Genomic DNA, 24552 nt, shown 5'->3' on the forward strand with positions numbered 1-24552 from the left:
CAAACACAAATGGTTTCAATAGAAACTAGCTTGCAGGCCACACAGCCTCAACACAAAAACAGCTCAATACAACACAACTGCCAATAACACAATGATTTGAAAAAGATTCAGTTCACTTACTCAGGCTAGAAAAAATATATCTCCACTCATTTAGTCCAGAATGTATTTGTCTATTGTTTTTTAAAACTGTAGTTTGTTATATCAAGTGGGCTCTTCAACACTTCAACTTTTGTAATATTTAAAAAACTAAACAGAAAACAAAATGTCTTTAAAAGAGAAGCTTTTCGGTCATTTGCACGACTTGAGAATTGCCTACATGCAGACCTTTTCAGCAGACTGTGTAATACTGTATGTTTAAGAGAAATACTACTTTTCAGATTCCTAGATTTTTAACAATGTGCATTAAAATCGCGGCATCTAACTTAAAATCTAATGAGGAGATCTCTCACAAAAATTCAAAAGTGGGTGTGGGAACTGAACTACGTAGCAAGCCAGAGCCTCTGCTATCAGAGACACACACTTATCTATTCACAGGTTTTGTATGTTTTGTATTTGTAGTGTACTTTATGCATTTGTCTTGTTGGCTACTTTTGTATTACCTGTATAGTGTGTTGTGACCTTCAGGTAAAATGCACTATAATTTCAAATAAACTTAAACTTTAAACTTAAACAGTACAGTTTGGCAATCATTAATTGGCATGTACAATGTCTTCATCTACACACAGCTGGGGACCAAACAGACACAAAGACACTGAAAGGAGAAAATACCGGTACCATATCTCCTTCCATAAAACACACCTGTTCAAACCCACATTCCAGGCTGAGATTGTTCAAAAAGAAAAGGTAAGGTGTGTTACTTAACAAGCTCCCTAGTAAAGTAGAGTGATTGATGTCAGCCTGTCAGTAGGCCAGCTACCTGACACCCAACCTGCGTCACCGCCTGTCATGACTGCGTCAATATCCAGCTGGGCAACCTTAGATCACAGGAGAGCCCAGCGCTGTAGCACCACGGTTAAGGTCTACCAACGTCCCTCAGAGGCATAGTAGGAGAGTTCCAGAATGTTAAGAGAGGGGGAAGACCTGTAAACCTAGGGCAGGCTGTCATACGATTCCTCATGAATCATCCTCGTCCACAACCTTCATCAAACAGCGGCATAAGAGTTAGTTACACCAGACATGTCGGCTGTCTGGCTGGAAAATTCATATGGATTTAATATACCAATAAAAGGTCTTCAAGACTTTTTTTTCTTCCTGTTGGGGATTGCCGTGTACTGTATTTCTCAAAGAAGTCATGTGGTAAAGATGGGTGCTTTTTTTTGGTACATCAAATTCAACACAATGGATTTTTTTGTTATTGTTGCATTTACGGTACTAACAGACATTGAGTTAGAAAACAGAGCGGCGTGTGGGAACTTGTGTGAAGGCATTCCTTTTTAATTCATTGGACTTAACAGGACCGTACACCCTAACCCTAACCCTAATTGTAAGAACCGGCAAGGGACACAAGTTACACCAGTCAGACTTTGGTCTCACTGGACCATTCGTAGGACTAAGAGCACTGGCGGACTCAGGGGGGGCGACTGCCCCTCCTGGTGCCCCCACAGTTGAAAAACGTCTCTCTTAAGTGCCCCTTTGAGTGGCAAAAATGCCCTTTTGAGTGGCAAAGATGCCATTTTGAGTGGCAGAAATTAGAGGACGTGCCCTATTGGTGTCCCTCCAATGGTCTAAACTTGACCATGTGCCCCCACAGTTGAAAAACGTCGCACTAAAGTGTGCTTTTGAGTGGCAAAATTAGAGGGTGTGCCCTATTGGCTGCCCTTCCAATTGTCTAAACTTGACCATGTGCACTGATGGGGTCCCATGTTGTGCAGTAGGTGCCCTTTTCGCCCCTGCCCTTCAAACAGCCCGAGTCCGCCACTGACTAACAGTAAAACAGTCATTAATAGTCCCGCAACATTCTCCACCACAGCAGCTACTGTGCTATTTATTTTATGGTCCACAGTCCACTCATACTGTATCTACCTACTTTACACCACTAATACATCATTAAGGTCACCATGGACTGATCTATACCAAAACTATAGAAAAAAGTGGCTAGTAAACTTTATCCAGGTTACGGTACATGTGGGAATACGGTACATGTGGGAAAACTAGGGTTAGGGTTAGGTGCTACGTCGACTTGGTACATGATGGCATGTCTAACCCTAACCCTAATCCTATCCCTAACCCTAACCCTACCCCTAACCCTAACCTTAACCGTAGCACCCTAGCACCTAACCCTAACCCTAGTTTTCCCACATGTACCGTGTTCCCACATGTACCGTAACATATACGCCAGTTACATCAACTACCTACTGTATGCAGGACTGACTCACCGAGTCACTCATAAGGTCAACAAAAGTGGAGCCAAGAAAGACAACGACAATGTTATTAGCTATCATGGGATAACTGTACACAACAGTGACTGTCTGCACCGTGACCAAACATGTTCTAGGCCAAGCTTTTTTCTTTCTTCAGTTGAATGTTGTTTGTTTTCCTTGCCCTTCCTGAGGCATTAGATGTTAGGCCACCGCAGGGCGAGTAGGGGAGGAGGTGTGTGTGTGTGGTGCAGGAGGAGGAGGTGTGTGTGTGTGGTGCAGGAGGAGGAGGTGTGTGTGTGTGGTGCAGGAGGAGGAGGTGTGTGTGTGTGGTGCAGGAGGAGGAGGTGTGTGTGTGTGGTGCAGGAGGAGGAGGTGTGTGTGTGTGGTGCAGGAGGAGGTGGTGTGTGTGTGTGTGTGTGTGTGTGTGTGTGTGTGTGTGTGTGTGTGTGTGTGTGGTGCAGGAGGAGGTGGGGTACTGGGGCGAAACTATAAGGCCCATTGGATTGGAACACTCCTCCTTAGTCTGTCTGATGAGGTTGAATAACCAGTCTACTGGGACAGAGTTCCTGGTTCAGACTGTGTGTGTGTGTGTGTGTGTGTGTGTGTGTGTGTGTGTGTGTGTGCACATATGTGTGTGTGTGTGTGTGTGTGTGCTGCATATTCTCCATTGTTCCTAATCAGAGTGGTGAAGTAAAACATGACGTCAGAGAGGACGTGACCCTCACATAGGGGAACGAGCTGGGGCCAAGGCAGAGTAACCTCTGACCTCTGACAACATACTCAGCTAGGAGAGTAACCTCTGACCTCTGACATCATACTCAGTTAGGAGAGTAACCTCTGACCTCTGACAACATACTCAGTTAGGAGAGTAACCTTTGACCTCTGACAACATACTCAGTTAGGAGAGTAACCTCTGACCTCTGACCTCTGAGAACATACTCAGTTGGGAGAGTAACCTCTGACCTCTGACAACATACTCAGTTAGGAGAGTAACCTCTGACCTCTGACAACATACTCAGTTAGGAGAGTAACCTCTGACCTCTGACAACATACTCAGTTAGGAGAGTAACCTCTGACCTCTGAGAACATACTCAGTTAGGAGAGTAACCTTTGACCTCTGACAACATACTCAGTTAGGAGAGTAACCTCTGACCTCTGACCTCTGAGAACATACTCAGTTAGGAGAGTAACCTCTGACCTCTGACAACATACTCAGCTAGGAGAGTAACCTCTGACCTCTGACCTCTGAGAACATACTCAGTTAGGAGAGTAACCTCTGACCTCTGACAACATACTCAGTTAGGAGAGTGACCTCTGACCTCTGACAACATACTCAGCTAGGAGAGGAACCTCTGACAACATACTCAGCTCACACAGACATTGTGATACATTTGTACTGCAGCTGTGTGAGATTACTCTCCTGAGTCAATGAGCTGGACGTTATTTGTTCATTTTCCCCCAAAATTAAATTGTGGAGGTGGGGACTGTGGATCTGTCTCTGTCCGTTTGTATGTTTGTACGTTTGCATGTCACTCACACGCGATATCTCAGACACAACTGGGACAATGTTGACGACAATCGGCTGAATGATGCGTCTAGACATAGAGATCATCTGACATGTAGAAAAGGACACTGATTGGCCCAAGCGGGGTGCCGTAGTAAACAACAGAAACTCTGAAATACACAGATTGAAAAGCTATGTACACAAAATGGGGCAACAAGATGCTACAAAATGACCAATGATTTATTCATTCAGTCAATGGAAGACGGTGACTTGACTTGACGAGATGAAACATGTGACTGTTGATCCTCAGGGCTGGACTGGGTTTTGTAATGGGGGATGCTGCTAGTAAATCAGAGGATGTGTGCTCTTGTTTTTTGTTGTATTGTTTAATCACTGTTCGTGAGCTTAGAATTATTTTTTTTTATAAATTTGTTTTTCAGATTTTATCCCTTTTTCACCCAATTTGGTAGCCAATTTAACCCAACTTAGCATCCAATTATCCCCTGCCTATTGCATAGGATCCGCCGCACGACCCCGTGGCCGGCAGTCCCAGAAGAGGCCGCCAGGCAGACTAGGCTGACTGGCTCCTTGAGCCCAGTACCGTTATTCCGGCGCCCAGGGGGCGGTGTTGCGCGACGGATCCTAGTCCAGAAATACTCCTATACCGCCCTCGGAAGCGGCCGGCCAATATGCCGCTTCCCGTGTGCCTCGGCCATATCTGGATCTGGCGAGCCGGGATACGAACCCCGGCCCCGGTGGGCAGCATGCACTAGTGGCCAGTGCGTAGACCGCTACACCACCGCGGGGCTGTGAGCTTAGAATTATAAGGTTCTATCTCCGTTTAGGGCAGTTTAGAGATATTGAGCGTCAAAGTTTTTACATTCCATTATGTTTTGTGAGATGGAACCTTTGTATTTTATGAATTACTAACTCAAAAATGTCAACAATTTAAAAAATAACACCACACAGGCATTAATAAACACCTAATGGATCAGATTATGTAAAGAACTCAATTTTGACAAAAATTGAGATAGAACCTTATAATTCTAACGTCACGTGTTTCCAAGCACAAGCTCTTTTCCTCATCCTGCAAATAAAAACAAGACTGATGGCGTTAGGCCTCCTGGAGGAGAGGATGTGAGGCACATAGGGGAGGTCTGATGAGGACATTTAGCATGTACTAACTGTAGACCTAACTGTGATTTGTACATCTGTAATGTGCATTGGATAGCAATGACCCAATGCAGTCCCAGTCTTCAGACATAATGGTTTGATATATAAACACACAGCCTAAATAAGATACAAATTCTCTGTTAGATAAATAAAAGTTACAGGTAAACAAAAAAGTATGTAAGCACAATTCTACCGCTATACAGTTTCTCATACAACAACAGTACATTGTTACAGTACATTACGGTTGCTTTCGGAGTGGCAAGGAGGCGGAGCTTCCATAAAAGCCCACTGGTCGAAAAACCTCAGAGCTCATCATTCATAAAGAGCCTTCTTCTTCTAACTACAAACAGAGCAAATGGGGCGCATCAGTCTTTTCCATGCTGGAGCCGTGCGCCGGGCCTGACCTGCGCTGAGAAAACAGGAGGGTTCTCCTGAAGGCCAGAGACACACGGAGGCCTCTACTCTCTGTTATCCATCGGGATCAGTTTGCACTCGAGAGAAAACAGCAAGAGAAAGATGAGAGGGATTTCGGAGGCATTGAACTGCTTCTGTGTTCCAGGGGTGGGGTGAAGAGAAGGGAAGGGGAAGGAGGTTGAGATTAACTCAAAGAGGAAAGTCAGAGAGTACACAGCTGGGATTATAAGCCAGTAAATATTTCTGAGCTAATGTATAGTATTATATCTGTTCCAAAAAACCCACATATACACATAGAACAGATTTCCTTGTGCTCATGTTCTTGTGACATATCCACAGTTTGTCTGGAGCGGCTATAAAGCGTTCACATCTTTTTCAATCTGGAAATGTCCTTAGTTAAGGACAGTTAAGTCCAGGGGTATTAGGAAAGCTTCCACTCGTGAGAGTCAGAGTTACAGTATTTAATCATGACAGAAGAACTCTGTGTGCCTCTAACAAATGACCAAGCAGCACGCCATGTGAGTGCAACCCAACACCACCACCACCACCACTAAGACTTCATTTGTCAACGGTTGGCACGAATGCAGTATATTAATCTAAATAGCAATTTGTCATGTTTTCTTAGAATGTCTTTCTAAAACAAAAGTTACATACTTTGGTGTCAAATATATATCAGAACCTCTCAGAAGCTTAATTTGACAAATCAAGCAGATTAAGATCTTTGTTTTGCAATCACGGCGAGTTAGGTTGGATGAAGGCGTTGATGTATTCTTCTCTGTTCCAGGAGAGCTACACTAGTGAGGATCAAGCCCTCTCGATTACCTCATTCCCTCACACCCAGCCAAAACTGCTGTTGCCACCAAACCCTTTACTCTCATTAAATTATCCAACGCATAAATCAAAGCCTGATCCAACACCAAGCTGACACACAAAGCTCAAATGTATGTGCAGACATTGTCTCATTTAGAAATAAACTTTAGATTCCATTTATCCTGCCTAACTTTTTTCATTTTTTTACAGTGAGTGTTGAGGTAAATTAAATTAAATTAAAGGTCCTTCAACAGACAGTTGGATCTAAATGGACGAGGCAGCATAGGAGGAACTTCATGGCTATAACAGATTAAATAAACAAATGGATTTAATAAACTGGCTGCTCACATTCATTTTTGGGGGGGGAGGGGGGGCATTTAGCAGACACCTTATTCCAAAGCGACTTACAATCAATACATTTGAATACTAAGCATGTGAATCATCAGTCCACCAGTCGTAGCAGGAAGAGTAATCCAGCTCAGGCCCGGGGCCATTGATAGAAGGAAAAACCTTCTCCTATCACCTTCTTCTAAAACCTAGTTGTTAGGGTTAGTTTTTTTTTTACACTGGAGAAACAGAGAAATAGTACAAGGGGGGCAATGGAAGTTCTTAGGGACACAGTAGAGGGGAAAGCGGGTGTCTTTAGGAGACATAGTGCTGAGGGGCAGAAGATGTCTCAGGAGGAGCAGTTAAGATGTAACCTGAAGAGATGGGTCTTCAGTCAACGACGGAAGATGGGTAGTGACTCTGCCATTCTGACATCTGATAATGTCATTTATTTTAGGCCATAAATTACTTCTAAATTCAGTAATGGTTTATTAAAAGACTACTACAGCTGAAACAACACAAAATAAAAACAACGTTAATAACCTAAAGAAAGTCTGTAAATGCACCACTGCTTTTGAACATAAAATACTTTTTAAATTGCATAACAGTAGTCAGATCAGATTGACACATGTTTTGTATGCAGGATGTAATGAGAACATATATATATATACATAATTAATTCTGGAATTCAGAGCGTATTCATAATTGTTTATCTCTTCATAAAAACATGTGGTACACATGTTATCCTCTTTCAGCTAAATAAGCTATTGCAGCCCCTCACAATAAACGGAAAAAGGACATGGTATGTAAGGGAGCGGATATGCCCAACACTTAAATTTGTGCCTATTCATAACTTATGCCCCAAAATGATATACCGTACAGTATAGGATAACATATGACTATATCATACCATATCCAGTTGAGCTCAATGTCTCATCAGTAGTAAATCAGATATGGTGTTATACAGTTACTATATACCGGTAGTCATATAGTAGATCTCTCTCTCCGGCTGGTCATTAATAACCGGTGTACAGGCCTCTCTGAGGATAGAGAGCCCCTTGGGAGGAAGAAGAGAGAGAAGAACAAGAGAGGGTGGGGGACTCGAAGCACGGCAAGGGGATCCATTTCAGTTGCTCTTGGTGATTCCACACAGGCTTTTAATACAGATTAAGAGGGATTGTAAACGTTTACTCGACATATAACACTTTCATAGTTAAAATAACTTTTGTCTTTGACGCATCATCTATCGATTGTAAACAGTTAACCAACCATTTAAACCAAGTTTCTTATGGAACTTATCTTTCTAGTTTGCATATGAATTCTCAGAAACACTTAAGTAGAGGGGAACACTAGTGCACTATAAGTGTTTCATAAGTAGCTAAATTAGGCATTATACGGTATTATAAGGCATTTATTAGGTATTTTATTCAGTGTTTTCTTATTCTCCTGTTGTTAGTCATTAGCTGGCCAGTTATTTCAGCAACTTTCCAATCACATGGCTCACATCCGGGGATTGAACCAGCAACCTTGCGGTTAGCCTGGCCTAGCCTAGCCTTCCTGACCTCAAGGCCAACTTTGGCCCCCAACAATACATGTTGCCTAATCTTAAGTGTAACCAAATGTAAAGTGTTTCACAGTCAGATGACATTTTGCTCTTGCAAAGGAGCAGGATGAGGATGGTTTATAGGAGCGTGCGATGCGATATTGTCACATGACAACATTTGATTCTCCATTCACACCCACACACTTCGGTGGTGTGAATTGAGAATCGAATGTTGTCGTGCGACAAAATCGCACGCCGTGTGCATTGGGCTTTACTGCTAGGCACAACTTGCAAAGCACTAATGTGCAGGATTATGAGAAAAGAAAAATCAGTAGCGATAGCAGTTGATTTGTCTTATGAAGTTCATCTTGTTGAACTGAACTTAATAAATAACATTCCCGATTTAGTAATAAATGTTGATAATTATTGTTTTAATATATCCTAAAAATGGAAATTCAAAACCATTTGGTGAATACTGAATATAAATCAAAGGTTGAATGAAAACTCTTGGTGGAACTGGAATGTTCCTTCAAAATCATATACAGTACAGTAGGGCAGTGATTTCTTGCCCTCCAACTCCCCATACTCCCAAATGTTCTGCATTATATCTGATAAAGATAGATCATGCATGAGAAAAAGACAGAGGAATGAAATGTAAACATGGCTTTATCATTAGAGTCCTCCCTCATAACCTCCCCAATGGCATTGAGGGTTATGAGCTGTTCAAAGACGTAAGACGTTTATTCTTTGGGGGGCCTGGCCTGAGAGAAGATTTAAGGGAATGTGGTGTATTGTACATAATATATCAGTGTTTGTGTGTGTGTGTGTGTGTGTGTGTGTGTGTGTGTCTGAGTCTGATAGCAGAGGGAGAATCTTGGAGACACTTTTAAGATGCTGTTTACAGAACAGCCTACTTGCGCTTGGTGCTCCAGACCTACTGCCTCACCTCCTCTCTGTCAATGCCTCTTCTCCAGACATGACTTTACCATACACAACACTGCTGCACAGTAGAATGTCAATAAGTCATTGGATCGTTTGAAATTAGAGTACTGTTTTTATCATGTGTTAGAGGCAATCTTTCAAAGAGGTATGGGCTGGATTTGTGTATTATTTTACATATCTAGATTAACTCTCTAACAACATCAACTCCCATAATGGGGGCAATGACTAAAACATCACATAACATACTTTAAACAGCAAGACTGCTTGAAGGACGACTGGGATTCCTTTGTAATCACAGAAATGGTTTAGATGGATCAGTCTTGAATGCTTAGCATCACTGATACTGCTGATGAGTCAAAGCACAGCTATGGAAAAACACTCAACTTTACATTCCACATCCAACATCATGCAAAATGTAGATTTGTTTAGTGTATTATTACCGCCTGTGTTTTTGTATGATGTCAATGGGCCTGTTGACAGCATAGGGGGATCCACATGTATTCCCATTCCGCACTTTGAATGCCTGCTGATCAGCAGGGGGATAGAATCCACAGTTTGTTGGCACACTCATTTTTCAAACCTCCTCCTTTTCTCTCTCTCTCTCACTCCTCTTTTCTTTTTCTTTGTGCCTCTTTTCAGGTTCTCATCCCTTAAAAACCTACTGTTCCTTTTGCTTTCTTTGTCAAGCAGCCGAGCCCTGACGACACTACCCTTGGTTATCATCTCCACTCAGAGAGATGCCCCAGCACATGGCCCCAAAACAACATAGGGGAAATAATGATGATAGAAGCAATATCCATTTTAGTTGTTCCTCAAACATTGGGGAAATTCTTCTTCTTGTTCATTCTTTCTTCAGTGTGACATCAAACATCACTTGGAGGACAGCAGCACATGAATGCATTCTTGAAGCAAGCAAGCAAAAAACAGACTCTCTGCTATCCATTTCTCTCCTGCATTCTATGGCATTCACTGGCACTTCAGTCAATGTTTCAGGCTTCTTTATGTCAACATCCAGTACACCACCATCCTCTTCTCTCAGTTGGATGATAAACCTCAGTCAGTCCACAGCACTGACACCTCTCACTGCGTAGTCATACAGAAGTAGAGGCAGTGACTTCTACACACTAGCCCAGCCACATTGACCCTGATGTGCGTGTGAGTGAGGAAGTGAGGGAGGGAGTATGTGTGTGTGTGTGTGTGTGTGTGTGTGTGTGTGTGTGTGTGTGTGCGCGTGTGTGTGTGTGTGTGTGTGTGTGTGTGTGTGTGTGTGTGTGTGTGTGTGTGTGCGCGTGTGTGTGTGTGTGTGTGTGTGTGTGTGTGTGTGTGTGTGTGTGTGTGTGTGTGTGTGTGTGTGCTAGACAGGAGCAAGTTTCACTTAGGTCAGAGCTAAGAAAGGGGGCGGGGCCAGAAGTAGCATGGGTCCAGCCTTCTCTGAATGTCTGACACATTAACTCTTTAGTGCCCTTCCTGTAAAGACTACTGAAGTCAGCCTCTCTAGTAGAGCCACATCGTCATGGTTACATTCTTGACCACTTATGATGTTTACATATGTGTCACGGCTCGGTGAAAAAGGTCCGCATGTCGGGAATTGTGAAACCTCGCAAATGTTGTTATGAAAAAATCACGGTTATTTGCATGTGACGAAAATTGAAGCGATTAACAACCTACTCAATATCATAACCAACCGTTTTACATTCACTAAATACCTACAGTTTGTTAGCAAACTTGGGTGGGGGTAGTAGTCATATTTTTGAGTGGCCGTGTTCCTTTCGATACTCCCGAACCCACATCCTCATAAATAGCCATGTGCACGTGTCTGTTTGTTGACAAGACTACTGCCATCAAGGACTATCCACAGAGAAAGTTTTGTTGATCATCTATCATACTATTCACGGGACTGTGGTCTGTCAATACACCTTATGCTTTGTTTTTGGGTAAGTGATAGGGCTTTCACCCCGACAAAGAACCGTGCCGGTAGTGAGTATCAAGGACCCCAATTGAAATAAGCCAGTGGCTTTCTTGGGTTTTTATCCTGTTAGTTGACCTTGTATGTAATATGTACTTTCATGTACCTACTTCTGCAAATCTTCTAATAAAGTTTTCAATCAATCAATCAATCAAAGTGCTGTCTGGCGAACGAGCCCGCGTTCATACCAGTGTAACCAGAACCATCAGCGTCATCAACGCTGGGTGATGAAGGGGCGGGATAAACAAAAATGTCACAACTCGATGGCAGCTACTTCACTGGAAATGAGGATCATATCTTCCACTACAGTATCTGAAATAAACACAATTTTCTATGAAACAAAACAAAAGACACTTTCTACACGCGTTCTCTTACTAATCAGCTGCTCCATTACTGGAATAGAAATGGCTTTATTATTTAATAATTGATCATATCATAATAAATACATAATACTTATAGCTATATAATATCCCCCAAATGTTGTTAGAAAATAAAGTAATCTACAAAGAATGAGAGGCAAAGGTCAAATACATAATTTCTGAAACTTCCACACTCACTCATATTACTTTTTGATATTCTGCATTATAGAGTGCTTCTACGTCACAATCCTGGAAACTGGTTGATGTCTGAGGAAAGCCAGACACCAATGTTTGGATCTGGTCAATGTCTTCCTGCATTTTGTCCTGTGACAAAGGTTCTAAAACAGAACCCTTCATTGGAGCCAAGAGAGTGTTGCATAATAATCACAAGCGCCTATGGTATCAAGCAACATATATTCTGGCAACCCAAAGTTGTGGGTTCTAATCACACTATTTCCCCGCACAAACCACATGCATGAACAATACAGTATCAATCTGGATAAGAGTATCTGCTAAATGACTGTGATTATTGTAAACACACAGGTGACTGGTAAATGCAAGAATTTCATGACCTGTGTGTTTAGAGTGAGTGTTCAGAGTTTTCTTCAATGGACAAAAAAGGTTCTCACTCGTTCTATAACGTAATTAATTAAACATACTAAACGTACTGAGTGGCTTCAAACGCTACGTTTCTGTGTTTCACTAATACTGTCACATCCTCATCCAAGGCAAGAAACAACCCTTCTTTGGCGTATGGGTTGTTGTTTCCTCTCCACTCCACCAGGCTCGGGGCCGAGGGGCTACCCTTTTACCACCCCGAGACCTGGTTGAGGGGCTACCCTTTTACCACCCTGTGGCCTGGTTGAGGGGCTCACCTGGGCTATACCCGGGCTATATTTCTGGACACCCCTCCAGAAACAACCCTGATTACTAAAGGTTAGAGTGAACAGCTGAGATACTGGATCAGTAAGCCAGGGAGCGTTACAGTTGGCCCACATAAGCCAGACTGTTTCTGTCTGGCTGCCACAACACTACGCCTATGGGCCAATACAGAACAGCCAAGATCATTCCCATACATCAAAACGAATCGACCAGGTGATGTTGAAAATTATACAACAGTTAGTTCCGACCAAGTCATTTGATTGGACAAGAGGCATTCCATGAGTGCTGATATACAGTATAACAGCACTGGGACTTTTAACTATACTGTAGGTATCACTCCGCCGCACAGATGTTCTACTAAACGACCGTTAATTAGACTACATGTTTGTGTTCAGGTTACTAGGCAACAGTCCATTTGAAGTTCACTTGTGGAACTATTTTTTGTTTATTTTTATGATTAAATAAACAAACAAATCATAATCCGTTGTCGCTTATTACTGTTAACTAATAAATCGCGCTGTAGAACTGTTGTATAAAAGCAATATCACACTCGAGGTCGTGCTGTTATATTGAATATCAATATTGAATATCAATATTCGGTACTCGGCCTGCGGCCTCGTACCTACGACCGAATCACAGCTGTGCTGATATTCAGTATAACACACTCCCTCTCGTGTGATATTGCTTAAGTAACTTTGCTGCCATGCAGAGGCAGTCATTAACATGAATAACTAAAGGAAATCAGGACAGATCAATCATGCAAGTGACATCACAATAGGGGATTTGAGACGGGATTCTGTTACAGCAACATTATGTTAAACATGTGTGCTTGACCAAGAAGCCAAGCCAGCTGTCACACAGAGAAGAGCAAACCATGCAAGTCGTGCTGCCAAAGCAGCCTATGTAATCATAAGGGAGGGATGTCAAACACCATGTTACAGCATGTACTGTAGTAGGGTATCAGTGTGCCACCATTATGATTCATAGGCTACCATCTGCCAGTAATAGGGGGTCTCAGAGTGGAGGCGTCCGAATGCAGCGGAGGCTCTGTTTACATGGGGTATGGACCTCATTATCTATAGAGCAGGATGGTGAGAGAGGGGCACTGAGATAAGTGAACCACTTTGAGGGGGATATTGTTGATGTTGAAGGTGGCAAGTGACACACACACACACACACACACACACACGCACACACTTCTCCCCCTGTGGGTAATTCTATGTGGGGCTAACTAGGCCCAGACTACATTATGTAGTCTACAGTGTATCTACATCATAGTACATACATCACCTTTGGAGCACTGCCAGGCGGCTCATTCCCTGACTAGGTGCTAGGTTTGCATGTGTGTGTGTGTGTGTGTGTGTGTGTGTGTGTGTGTGTGTGTGTGAACTTGTGCGCATGTGCCTGTGTGCATGTATAAGCAAATGTTAAATCAGTGGTTTTCAACCCTCTCCTCAGGGACCACCAGCCGTTCCACATTATTTGATCTGTTCCACCACCAACACACCTGATTCAACTAATCAAGTGCAAAGCAATTATGGTTTGTAGGCTACTTGATTAGTTGAATCAGGTGTGCTGGTGGTGGAACAGATCAAATATGTGGAACGGCTGGTGGTCCCCGAGGAGAGGGTTGAAAACCACTGTGTTAAATGATGAGTGATCTAGGGCGCTTAGGTGGCGTAGCGGGTTAAACGTTGACCATGTAACCGCAGGGTCCCCGGTTCGATTCCAGCCGGGGACATATCCTGCATGTCATCCCTCCTCTCTCTCACCCATCCTTCCTGTCTAAATCTCTACTATATCTGTCAATCAAAATGAAAAATATGAGTGGGACTGCCCCACTCAGAAAAGAAAAAAAGGAAAAAAAACGATGAGTGATCTCCACGTCAACCACTTCTAAACCACTATCCCCTTGCCCAGGATCAGTCTCTGTGCATAACCTAGACACTTCCACCCTCTAGTGGTTACAACAAACCCTGGTGCTCTTTAAGCTTTCACATCACCCTGAGCTGAAACCAACTACAAACTACAGAGAACTGAAAAAACATCAACTACAGAGAACTGAAAGGTAACCCAGAATCTGAATAAAGCAAGACTTTACCATAACAAAAAAAAGAGGGATAATAATAAAATGTTGTTCTCAGTAGAAATGATGTACCACATTTGTTAAACCTTATCAATATGTACCATAAAAGGATGATAAAAATAAAACAAAAGAAAAACTGTACAAGCAGAACAGACTATCGTGACATTAGAATTATAAGGTTCTATCTCCATTTTTGGTCAAAATTGAGTTTTTTACATAATCTGATCCATTAGGTGTTTATTAATGCCTGTGTGGTGTTATCTTTTAAATGTTGACATTTTTGAGTTAGTAATTCATAAAATACAAAGGTTCCATCTCACAAAACATAATGGAATGTCAAAACTTTGACGCTCAATATCTCTGAACTGCCCTAAACGGAGATAGAACCTTATCATTCTAAGCTCACGATATGCCTGATATAATTGTGGTCGGGCTGGACAATAATGGCGACTAGGGAGACTGAAAGTGGTGGGTGGTTTGGCCGTTGGCCCAGGCACAGTGGCTACAGTAGCGTGCTGGATCGATGTGCTTTGGGAGTGATTGGGGAAATCAGTCATGCTGAAAATATGGAGCACAGTAGTGACGCACACAGCAGCGGCCCAGTCACAGCAGTGTTGCCTTATCGACTATTCTGGGCTCAAGGGGGGGTGCTATTTTTGGGACCCCGTGGACACTGACACTGTTGTCCTGTGATTGTGTTACCTCACTTGACACTCTCTTTATCTCTTCCCTCCCTCTTTCTCTACTCTCTGTCTATTTCACTCTCTCTCTCTCTGTCCTTATGTGCATATCTCATTCTCTTCCTGTCCCTTGGCCCTCTCTCTATTTCCTCTCTGTCTATGTGCGTCTCTCTCTCTTCTTCCTATCTTCCTCTCACACTCAGTGACTCGCTTTTACTCTGTCCCTCTCTATCTCTCACTCTAAATCACTATAGACACAATATTTCTATTGTATTCTTGGCTTTGGCTGGGCAGAAAACACTGCATGGCCAGAGAAGTGGCTGCAGCTATCCATGATAACGAATCATTGGGATGCCAACTAGCCATTTCAGGCCCTAACAACATCAGTTCCATTGCACCTCACCAGTATCAAGCATATTATGGGATACACTTCCATTCAAAGTGTAAGTCATTTTGGAATTGTAATGATCGTGACGTTAGAATTCTAAGGTTCTATCTCCATTTTTGTCAAAATTGAGTTTTTTTTACATAATCTGATCCATTAGGTGTTTATTAATGCCTGTGTGGTGTTATTTTTTTAAATGTTGACATTGTTTTAGTTAGTAATTAATAAAATACAAAGGTTCCATCTCACAAAACATAATGGAATGTAAAAACTTTGACGCTCAATATCTCTGAACTGCCCTAAACGGAGATAGAACCATATCATTCTAAGCTCACGGTGTGTCAAACTGTGGTGAGGCCAATGTGGCTCTGCAGATTTTTTAAATTTATTTTGTGTCTAAAAATCTCAGTCTACGTGGTGTCCTGATATCGGCTTGACAGAGTTGAATAGTGTCCTGGTACGCTCGGAACGAAGTCTGGGCTGCTATTGTGACGCAGGCATGCATCTGCATTATAAAAAGACTGCTTTGTCTAAACGCTGGTGTGTGTGTGCGTGTGTGCGTGTGTGTGCATGTGTATGGTGGATGGGTGGGTCTGTGGGTGCACACGGTTGTTGGAATTACTGTGATGCTGTCATGCTAGAGGGTTTATAACAGGTCCATGAGTGACAGACAAAACAATTGATGAAATATGGTAGTAAGTAACCCTGAGCCATGGTCTAACTAACTCCTTTACTACAGACATACAGGCAAAGTCACCAAATCCAGCTACTCCCTTAAAGACATAATATTTAATTATCTCATCTCCATGTATAAATAAGTAACTGCTAATGCTAATAATTCCAATGGATACCTTTATGACATAATGAAATACAATCTATTTTCATGAAAACAAACAAAAACACAGATCTATCAAGATAAGTCTCCACACCACAACAATTTAGACTCCCCCCAAAGAACCTTTGAACTTGCTGTAGAAGGACATACAGTATCTCTCCAAATCTTGCAATATTACAGCTGCTCTGTACTTTTGTCTGTGGGGCTTAATCTCTTCCTTTGATCTACTCATATGATTATGACATAATCACAGCTGGTGGAATTCGGATGACGCATAGAGCAAAGGGGTAGGATTGAGTGCAAAAGACATTGTGCAAAACGTTAAGAATCCACCAAAAGCTTACCCATTAAAAAGTTAATGTTTTCTGAATATTCCTTGGTAGTTACTTAGTTTGCGGTCAAAGAAAATACCAATGAGATATACTAATTTACTTAACATAACAGTAGCATTAGTCCAGGAAGACTAATAAAACTAGCCTATAGGGCAGGGGTCTCCAACCTTTTTTCATCTGAGAGCTACTTTGAAAAAATGTAGGCTAAGTGGCCGAGAGCTACTCATATTTTATTACTTACATTCATTCACATAACGTATCAAAACACTCTGAAATTCTTCATTAGCATGCTCTGTTTCAAATGTCAATGTGTAAGCTCACTATAGTAGTAGCAGTATATTCTTTATCCATATACTGTATCAATGTATCACATCACCTCCATTCACATATCAAAAGCGTATAATGTTATGGTCCACAAGTGTGTAATAAGTGCATGCCATTCACCTTTTCTAGACTTTTCAGTCAGAAAACATCAGTATTTTTTTCTTAGTAAGTAAGTAAAGCTTTATTTATATAGCGCCTTTCGTACATGAAATGCAACTCAAAGCGCAACTGCAACTCTTCTTTTCTTTTCGTCTTTTTGTCTCTTTCAAAAGATATTGTGCATGTGTGTAATAAGTGCATTCACTCATTCCTACACGTAGTGAGATGACTGTCACTGCATGGAGTCTACAAGAGTTGTGTCTGCTGGAGTGTATCCACTTAGGTTCACTCTTATAGTAAAAAGTTTAAATGCTCATCTGTCAGTCTTGTTCTGAATGTAGATTTCATTACAGATGAAAAAAAAGCTGATTCACAAATGTATGTAGAGCCAAATAAAGCAAATACTCCTCTCTCCCTCTTTTGCTGTCAACCAAAAGGCAAACATAACAACCAGAGTATTTATCATTTAATAAGATCCATATCAATTTCTAACATCATTCTAATTGAATATTGGGTTGCTGTGGGCAATGCAGTCAGATAATGTCATTTTGACCTTACTCTCTCACCTGAAAAAATCTATTAAAAAAACAGAAATTTCCAATGAGTGAGGGGGTTTGTTCCAATGCTTCAATCCACTGTCCATGTACTATAAATATACCTTTATGGTATTACCATAAAGCCCAATTATAGCAGAATAAGAAAGATTGTATATCTACTTTAAGTAAATTCATAAAGTGCATCTAGTTAGCTCTTTAGCCGGCAAGTATGAAAGCAGACTAGCTCATCTCATCGCCTCTGAGCTAGCTAACTAGCTTGCTAGTTCTTTGACACTATTCACACCATGGAACTATAATCAGACACTTTCTAGTCACAATAATAACGACCAATTTGAACCAACTTTGGACTGATTTCCTTGCAGGATAACATTGTTAAGACCTAGCACCTACTTTTTTGAGCGAATAGCTGAAATTTGGGAGCTTAGGCCTTATAAATTGGATTGCCGGATTTTAGACTTTAAGGCTTTTTATGACCAGCGCGGGAACCCTGTATTTAGTTAGGTGGTCCGCAATTATTTTTTTTATTGGGTAAGTGGTCCTTGGTCTGAAAAAGTTTTGAGAAACACTGTTTTAGAGGGACCTTCATGGTAAATAGTGCTATTTTTAGAACATTCCCTGTGGGCGACGACTCACGTGGTCCTGGTGCCTGTGGGCACTGTGTTGGTTACCCCTGCTATAGGCCAATAACTTGTAACCTTTACCAGCTGAATTTATTGTAATGTTATGGTTGTCCCAAACCCCTGTGTGTGTCTGTGTCTGTGTGTGTCTGTCTGTGTCTGTGTCTGTGTCTGTGTCTGTGTCTGTGTCTGTGTCTGTGTGTGTGTGTGTGTGTGTGTGTGTGTGTGTGTGTGTGTGTCTGTGTCTGTGTCTGTGTCTGTGTCTGTGTCTGTGTGTCTGTGTGTCTGTGTGTGTGCGTGGTAAGGGGCTCTATCCTCAAATGGAATCATGGCATGTCTGATCGTCGTGACTCTGCTTGGCTCGGGCCCACCGCCCCCAAGGAGGGACATCAATAGACACTGGCTGTCCCATCGATCCTCACTGCCCCCAGGGTGGACCGCCTTCCACATCACCCAGAACACCAAACCCCTTCACAATGGCCCTATCCCACGCAATATGCAATTACCCACCATAACAACACATGAAATGGCTTAATCACACCTAAAACATGACAACCACATGATCACACATCACAAGATACCTCAAATGTTCACAGAAAACACTATAAACATCAATAAACCTAATAGAAATAGACTGATAAAACATTGCAAAGACACATTCTAAAAGAAAAAACAGCGGCACAACAAAGACTAGCAAACACAGAAGAGAGAGACACCATCTAACACACAGCAATGTGTGCCAGATTGTAAAAGAAAATGCTGAGCGTGTAACTTTAAAGAATGTCTACACTGGATAACAATTTGAAAGGCAAGAAGTGAACATAGGGATGAAACTGGAACCAAATACAAACAAGTGCAGTGAAGTCTTGTCAATTGTCACTAAAGACACTTGAAATCCTAAATTTGCCCTCAACTTCACTGTCTTTGATAGGACTCTGTAAGTGAGCAGAAAAGCAGTGAACACTAGGCAGACCAACACAAAAAACAATAAAACAACCAACAACCAACATAAAACAACCAACATAAAGTCTAAATAAAGAACTTTCCTTTGCGAACCCACTTTTCAATCATTTTCCTAGACACAATGTCAGCAAACACACCTACCGTATCTCAGCAAACATCAGTAGCGTCAACAACATACAGTATGTATTCATCAATTACATTACGTACATATCAAAAACCTTACAGTACTATACATACCCGATACACGAGTGCCTTCGACTGGAGAGGTTGCTATGCATAGTCTTCCTGGGAAAACGAGAGTCTTTGTTCATCATCGTGCCAGCTAGGTCAAAGTGCCAAAAGGAACCAATTGAATTTAAAGACTTCAGATGGCAGGGATGAACAAAATGTAGTGCAACATCATCTCTGCGGATTTCTGCAATTGCTTGTCAAATATCCATCCCATTTTGTCTAAGCTGAAAGAGAATGTCCAGTGTCTATACAGACATACGCTGCTGTCACTGATCAAACCAGGGAAACACAGGGACTTTTTTGGAGAACGATCAGTCCACAAAAACAGAACGAAGTGTGAAATCTACTGCGTCTAGCAGCCACACACACATGTGGTATAATGGCTCCTCATGCAAATATTAGGTATGGCTGTGTCTGTTCATGCAATTCCAGAGATACAATTCTGAGAGTTGTTGTCAAGAGTGGCCTTCATTCAGAAGCATTGCAAAATCCCCAAGATAAGAGTGTATACAGTAGGCTACCCAACTGGGCATATGAGGACCATCATCTTAAGCAATGGGAATATTATGTCCATGTAAAAACAAAAACATTGAGAAACCCAACTCTTTGAGGACCCCACCTAAAAAGGCAAAGAGTGATGCCTGTTAGGAGCCCATCTAAAGAAATTAAGCGTATCAGTCTACTGGCAGGCAAGTAGACGGGCCCAAGTCAAATCAAATGAGATTGCCACTCATATCAGCTCTCAGCCCAGATCTGGAGATAATTCCCTGGTTGTTTTCCTTCCTTTGCTCACCAGCAAAAGAGCCAATATAAATGTTCAACTTTTTCAGCATCTATTCCTAAATAGGAAACAGCAAACTTAAGTCTGCATGGTCCAATGACCAGAGGGACTGACGAACGAAATTCCCTCCAAATAGGGTCCAATCTTTCTCTTTTTCCAAAGGCAGCTCATAAACCTGATACAGTACTTGTTCAGCAGGCCATAAGTTGTTTCTTTCTTTGTTTTAACTGCAAGCCTGAAGATGTTATCCTAAGTGGAAAAATAGAGAGATAGAACCAAAAATATCCAATCTTTATAATCCCATCAGAATGCTCCCTGGAGTGTTTGGTCCCCTCAGCGGAGAGAGAGAGAGAGAGAGAGAGAGAGAGAGAGAGAGAGAGAGAGAGAGAGAGAGAGAGAGAGAGAGAGAGAGAGAGAGAGAGAGAGAGAGAGAGACTGTCATAAGATCTGACGTGGGAGCAGCCTGAATAGTGCTGAGGGCCAGGTGGTACTGCTGGAGCCTAGGAGGGCTTGGCTAGTGAGTTGGGGGTGGAGAAGGAGGGAGGTTCTCTGTTTCCAGAGGAGGCTGGCTCCCGATGCAGTCCCCAGATGGTGGTCTGACAGGACACCGAGCTGTGTTCCCTGTAGCTTATCTACCGCAGCTCTCCACTCATGGGTCTGCTGACCTGCTTCCAACGAGACAGACAGTAGCAAACTCAGCCTAGTTGGGTAGTTCAATACTGTCACTATGTGTTGTTAAATCCAATAGATATTGGGAGCGTTGGAATGGGAGGTGTCGTTCTACAATGGCATTGAACACTGAGCATTTTAATGTGTCTGTTACTTTGATAAATGTTGTTTTTTATTAGATTGTCCTTTGTCTATAGATAGAGAGTAATATTTTCAGTGATCAGGCATTCTCTGCTGCAGTGCGAGATACTTTTTGAACATTAACCAAATACTATAACACCTGCAGTTGGTTTAAAGCCCAGGGAGGTGTATGTTTAGCCTATATGTAGGGCTGCAGGAGACCCCAGAGTCACCAGGAACAACTATCCAGGAAACGTGTAAAATCCCAAACTCCCAGTGTCAGATGGAGGGAGTCAACAACATTTACAGTAGGTAGGTACAGCGCATAACACAGCAGCCTCTGCTGGAATTAAGAAGGATTGCATTGGAACACTGAGTAGAATAGAATAGAATGTTGATGCTTAGGATGTTTGTGTCATGTCTGTTGCGGGTCAGATTGAGGTTAGGTCTACAGTGTACGAGTAGGACCACCTGGAAGAGCTTGAGTTCCTACATGAGTTGATACAAACAAAATCTCTAATGCCTTCTAATGCAGGGCAGCAAAAACGATCTCCGATACAAGATAAATAATAGCATTAAACCTACCATCATAACATATGTGTTGCTACTGTTTCACAGTACCGTAAACACCTGTACCATTAAAAACAATGGGGCTATGATGATGAACTAGTTGTGTGAAAATGTCTTCATTCATCTTTCAGAGACAAAAAATATTAGTTTTACTATTACTCAAACAGGACTTTTATTATCAGAAATTATTGCCAGTGCAGTCAGTTGGGTTTTTTAGCCAATCAATATAAAACAATAATACAACAAACATTTCCCTGTTACACAGAAATGAACTATTGTGTTTTTATCTGATAGTCTCCGACATTTCCCTCAAACTCAGAACAGAATCATCTATCATTTATGACACCAAAGGGAAAATAGCTTCTCTTGCTTTGATAAACGTAAGCTGCCTGAAAAACTTTTCCAACAGAACTCCAGTTTGTTTAATTCCTCCCTTTCCCCAGTCATCCTGCAATAACTCACCTCCAGCAGTTTGTCTTCAGGGACTAGTACATTCCCTCCAAAATGACAGCCATTCTGCTTTTAAGGATCTGTCCCTTTCAGGATGGGCCCTCTTTCTAATATTTACAGTTTTTAAACAGACAGCCTGTGCATATATTTCCATGAAATGGACTGTTCTGAGATAAACCACAGAGATGGTCTGTCTCTTTGTTTATATTACACTGCCCCCCAAACTGGACCATTAGCAGTAACGTTTCAACACCTGAGCGAAATGATCCCACCAATAAAACATTTATAGAGATGTATGAACTTGTAAACAAGTTCCTCTTTGTAAATGCTTGATACTTGTTGCTAGTTTTAGCACCATAGTCTCAGGCTTTTGTTTTTCAGGATTTCTTCCCATGTTGAGACTTTGTGAATCCCTGTGACAATTCAAAGACACCTCTAAACAGTCATGTATGTATGTTCGCTCCTTGTCTCTTTGTTGCTGGTTGAGTAAGAGTGTGCGTGAGTGCATCCGCCTTTCCAGACAATTTTCCACAACTTGCCCTTCTCTTAAGTGCACTGCACAATCCACATGGTGTGGAAACCATGTTTCCCCCTCCTCCCCCATAAACTGTAGGAATAAACATAGGAGAAAAAACGCAGAGTGTGTTTTGGCTGCTTGGAAACAAAATCCCCCTCCCAGACAAAATATTAGTTTTTCTCTCACGCAATTAAGGTCAAGTGCCCTTTCATCAGCCCTCCTGCTCCATCTCCACAACAAAAGCACTGTTAATATTTGATTTGCATCAATATCATGGGAATGACTTTATCACAGGTCATTAAACTTATACTGTCAATAGGCCCATCAGAGAGGCCCATAAGTCCTTAATAAACACTGTTGGTTGGCATTTCCATTATATGGAAATATTGTATCTGACAAAAAAGGCGTCACACTGCATTAGAAAACCATAACCATATTTCAATATCAAATGTAGCATTAAAGTTTACCTCTCACTTCACCAGAGAAATCATGCAATCCACCCTTACTATAGTCTGTAACTAGAATCCCATAGTTGAAATAATTATACTTAATTCAGTGAGCTGGTTGCTACATTTAAACATGATATACTGTATACCGTATTTACATGAGGATATATTTTGGCCTCATCTGACTAAATGTGGCATGTGGCAGACATTTGTTCATGAAGTGGACAAAATGCTCCAAGAATATATTGAACACCTAATCTATTTGTCAGTTGGTCCACAAGAAAACACAAAAGCTACAGTGCCTAAAAAGCAAAAACAAGCGAAATCCACCAGAGCCCCACATGTGAAGCATAAAGTATACCAGGGAAGGTTTGTGGAGGCAGACCTTCGGAACAGAATAAGGACACACGTGTGTCATTCCATTCCATGCATCACAATGAGCCTGTCCTCTGAATTCTACCTCCACTAGCCTCCCATGGTAAAAATGAAACATGCTGCTGAAATGTTAGGTGTGAGGCCGTAGCTTCAGCAAGGGAATAGGGGAAAATGAGGAAGTTGGAAAGAGCTACAGTACACATTTCATAAGAACTGCTCAAGCTTGAAGGCACTCGTTTCTGCAAACGAAAGGGTTGCTACGTGCCAAACAGCACAACAGAAAAGAAGGCTCTATCTGAGTATGAACACCGCAGGCTAACTGATACCACAGATTCTTCTCATCCTCCACAACAAAAACCTCTATTCAACACAAGCCAGCTACTTTCAAATAGCTATCATTATTTGATGGCTTATCAAAAACACCTTTAAAAGAATGAAACCAGTGCCTATGTTTTATACCAGCTTTTAAAATTTGCAATTCTCTCAAACCAACCCCCTGCGGTACCCCATGTTGTACGTATGACACAGGTGGTTCTACCTGGGAGTGTGAGCCAGAGTGAAGCGCCTCTGAAGGCTGATGCTCCGGTTCATCAGCAGTTTCCGGAAGAGCAGCGGGGAGTTTCGAGGTGATCCACGCGGGGAGTCGTGGGGGGACAACTTGGGGGAGTCGCCCGGTGACCCCCCTTTTGTCCTGGACTTGAGCTGGATAACTGCCGGCCTGCTGACCGTTTGATCTTTAGACTGCTCCTCCGGCCGCTCCTCCTCAGAGCCCTCGGTACAGCACACCTTGCTCACGGTGTGACCGTTAGTCGATCCCTCTGTCATGACTTCCTTTTGTCCTGGTTACTGTTATACCTGCTACTCTCTGGTCCCAACCTTCGAAGGTTGACTGTTTCTTTCCTGCTCACACGAAAATGACCAGTCAAGATAGCAGCACAGAATCCAGGAGAGGAGGACTTATCTCTTCAAGAGACATTGGTCAGGGATAAAAAACGCAGACTGACACTAGTGCGTGTTCCTCAAAACAATTCTAATAAGAGGACCCAAAAAGAAAAACAAAAGCTCTTCATCTTAAACCTCTACTTTTATTTAAAGTCAGCCCCTCTTTCTCTCTCCACAGACCATAGCCCTGGGTAATGGACTCAAACATTTAGTGCTGTGTGCTCTGACTCCACTGCCTGACCAGCCTTTGTTTACATAACTGCTAGGCCTTCCCTCCCTCCAACTAAATATGG

The 24552-nt window shown here is 42.1% G+C and overlaps 1 protein-coding gene across 1 annotated transcript in view; it reads right to left on the reverse strand.

Annotated features, from left to right (window-relative positions):
- Positions 1-24142, reverse strand: part of pde4ca (phosphodiesterase 4C, cAMP-specific a) — a gene marked incomplete at both ends in the record, with an annotated part of 45838 nt that extends 21696 nt beyond the window's left edge. Inside the window, one exon of the mRNA XM_080543180.1 lies at positions 23856-24142. Within this exon, the coding sequence (XP_080399306.1) occupies positions 23856-24142 (287 nt within the window). The remainder of the gene's footprint in view (positions 1-23855) is intronic.
- Between the last annotated feature and the right edge of the window lie 410 nt (positions 24143-24552).

Source organism: Nansenia antarctica (assembly GCF_963989245.1).
Source record: "Nansenia antarctica genome assembly, chromosome: 12".
NCBI lineage: Eukaryota > Metazoa > Chordata > Actinopteri > Argentiniformes > Microstomatidae > Nansenia > Nansenia antarctica.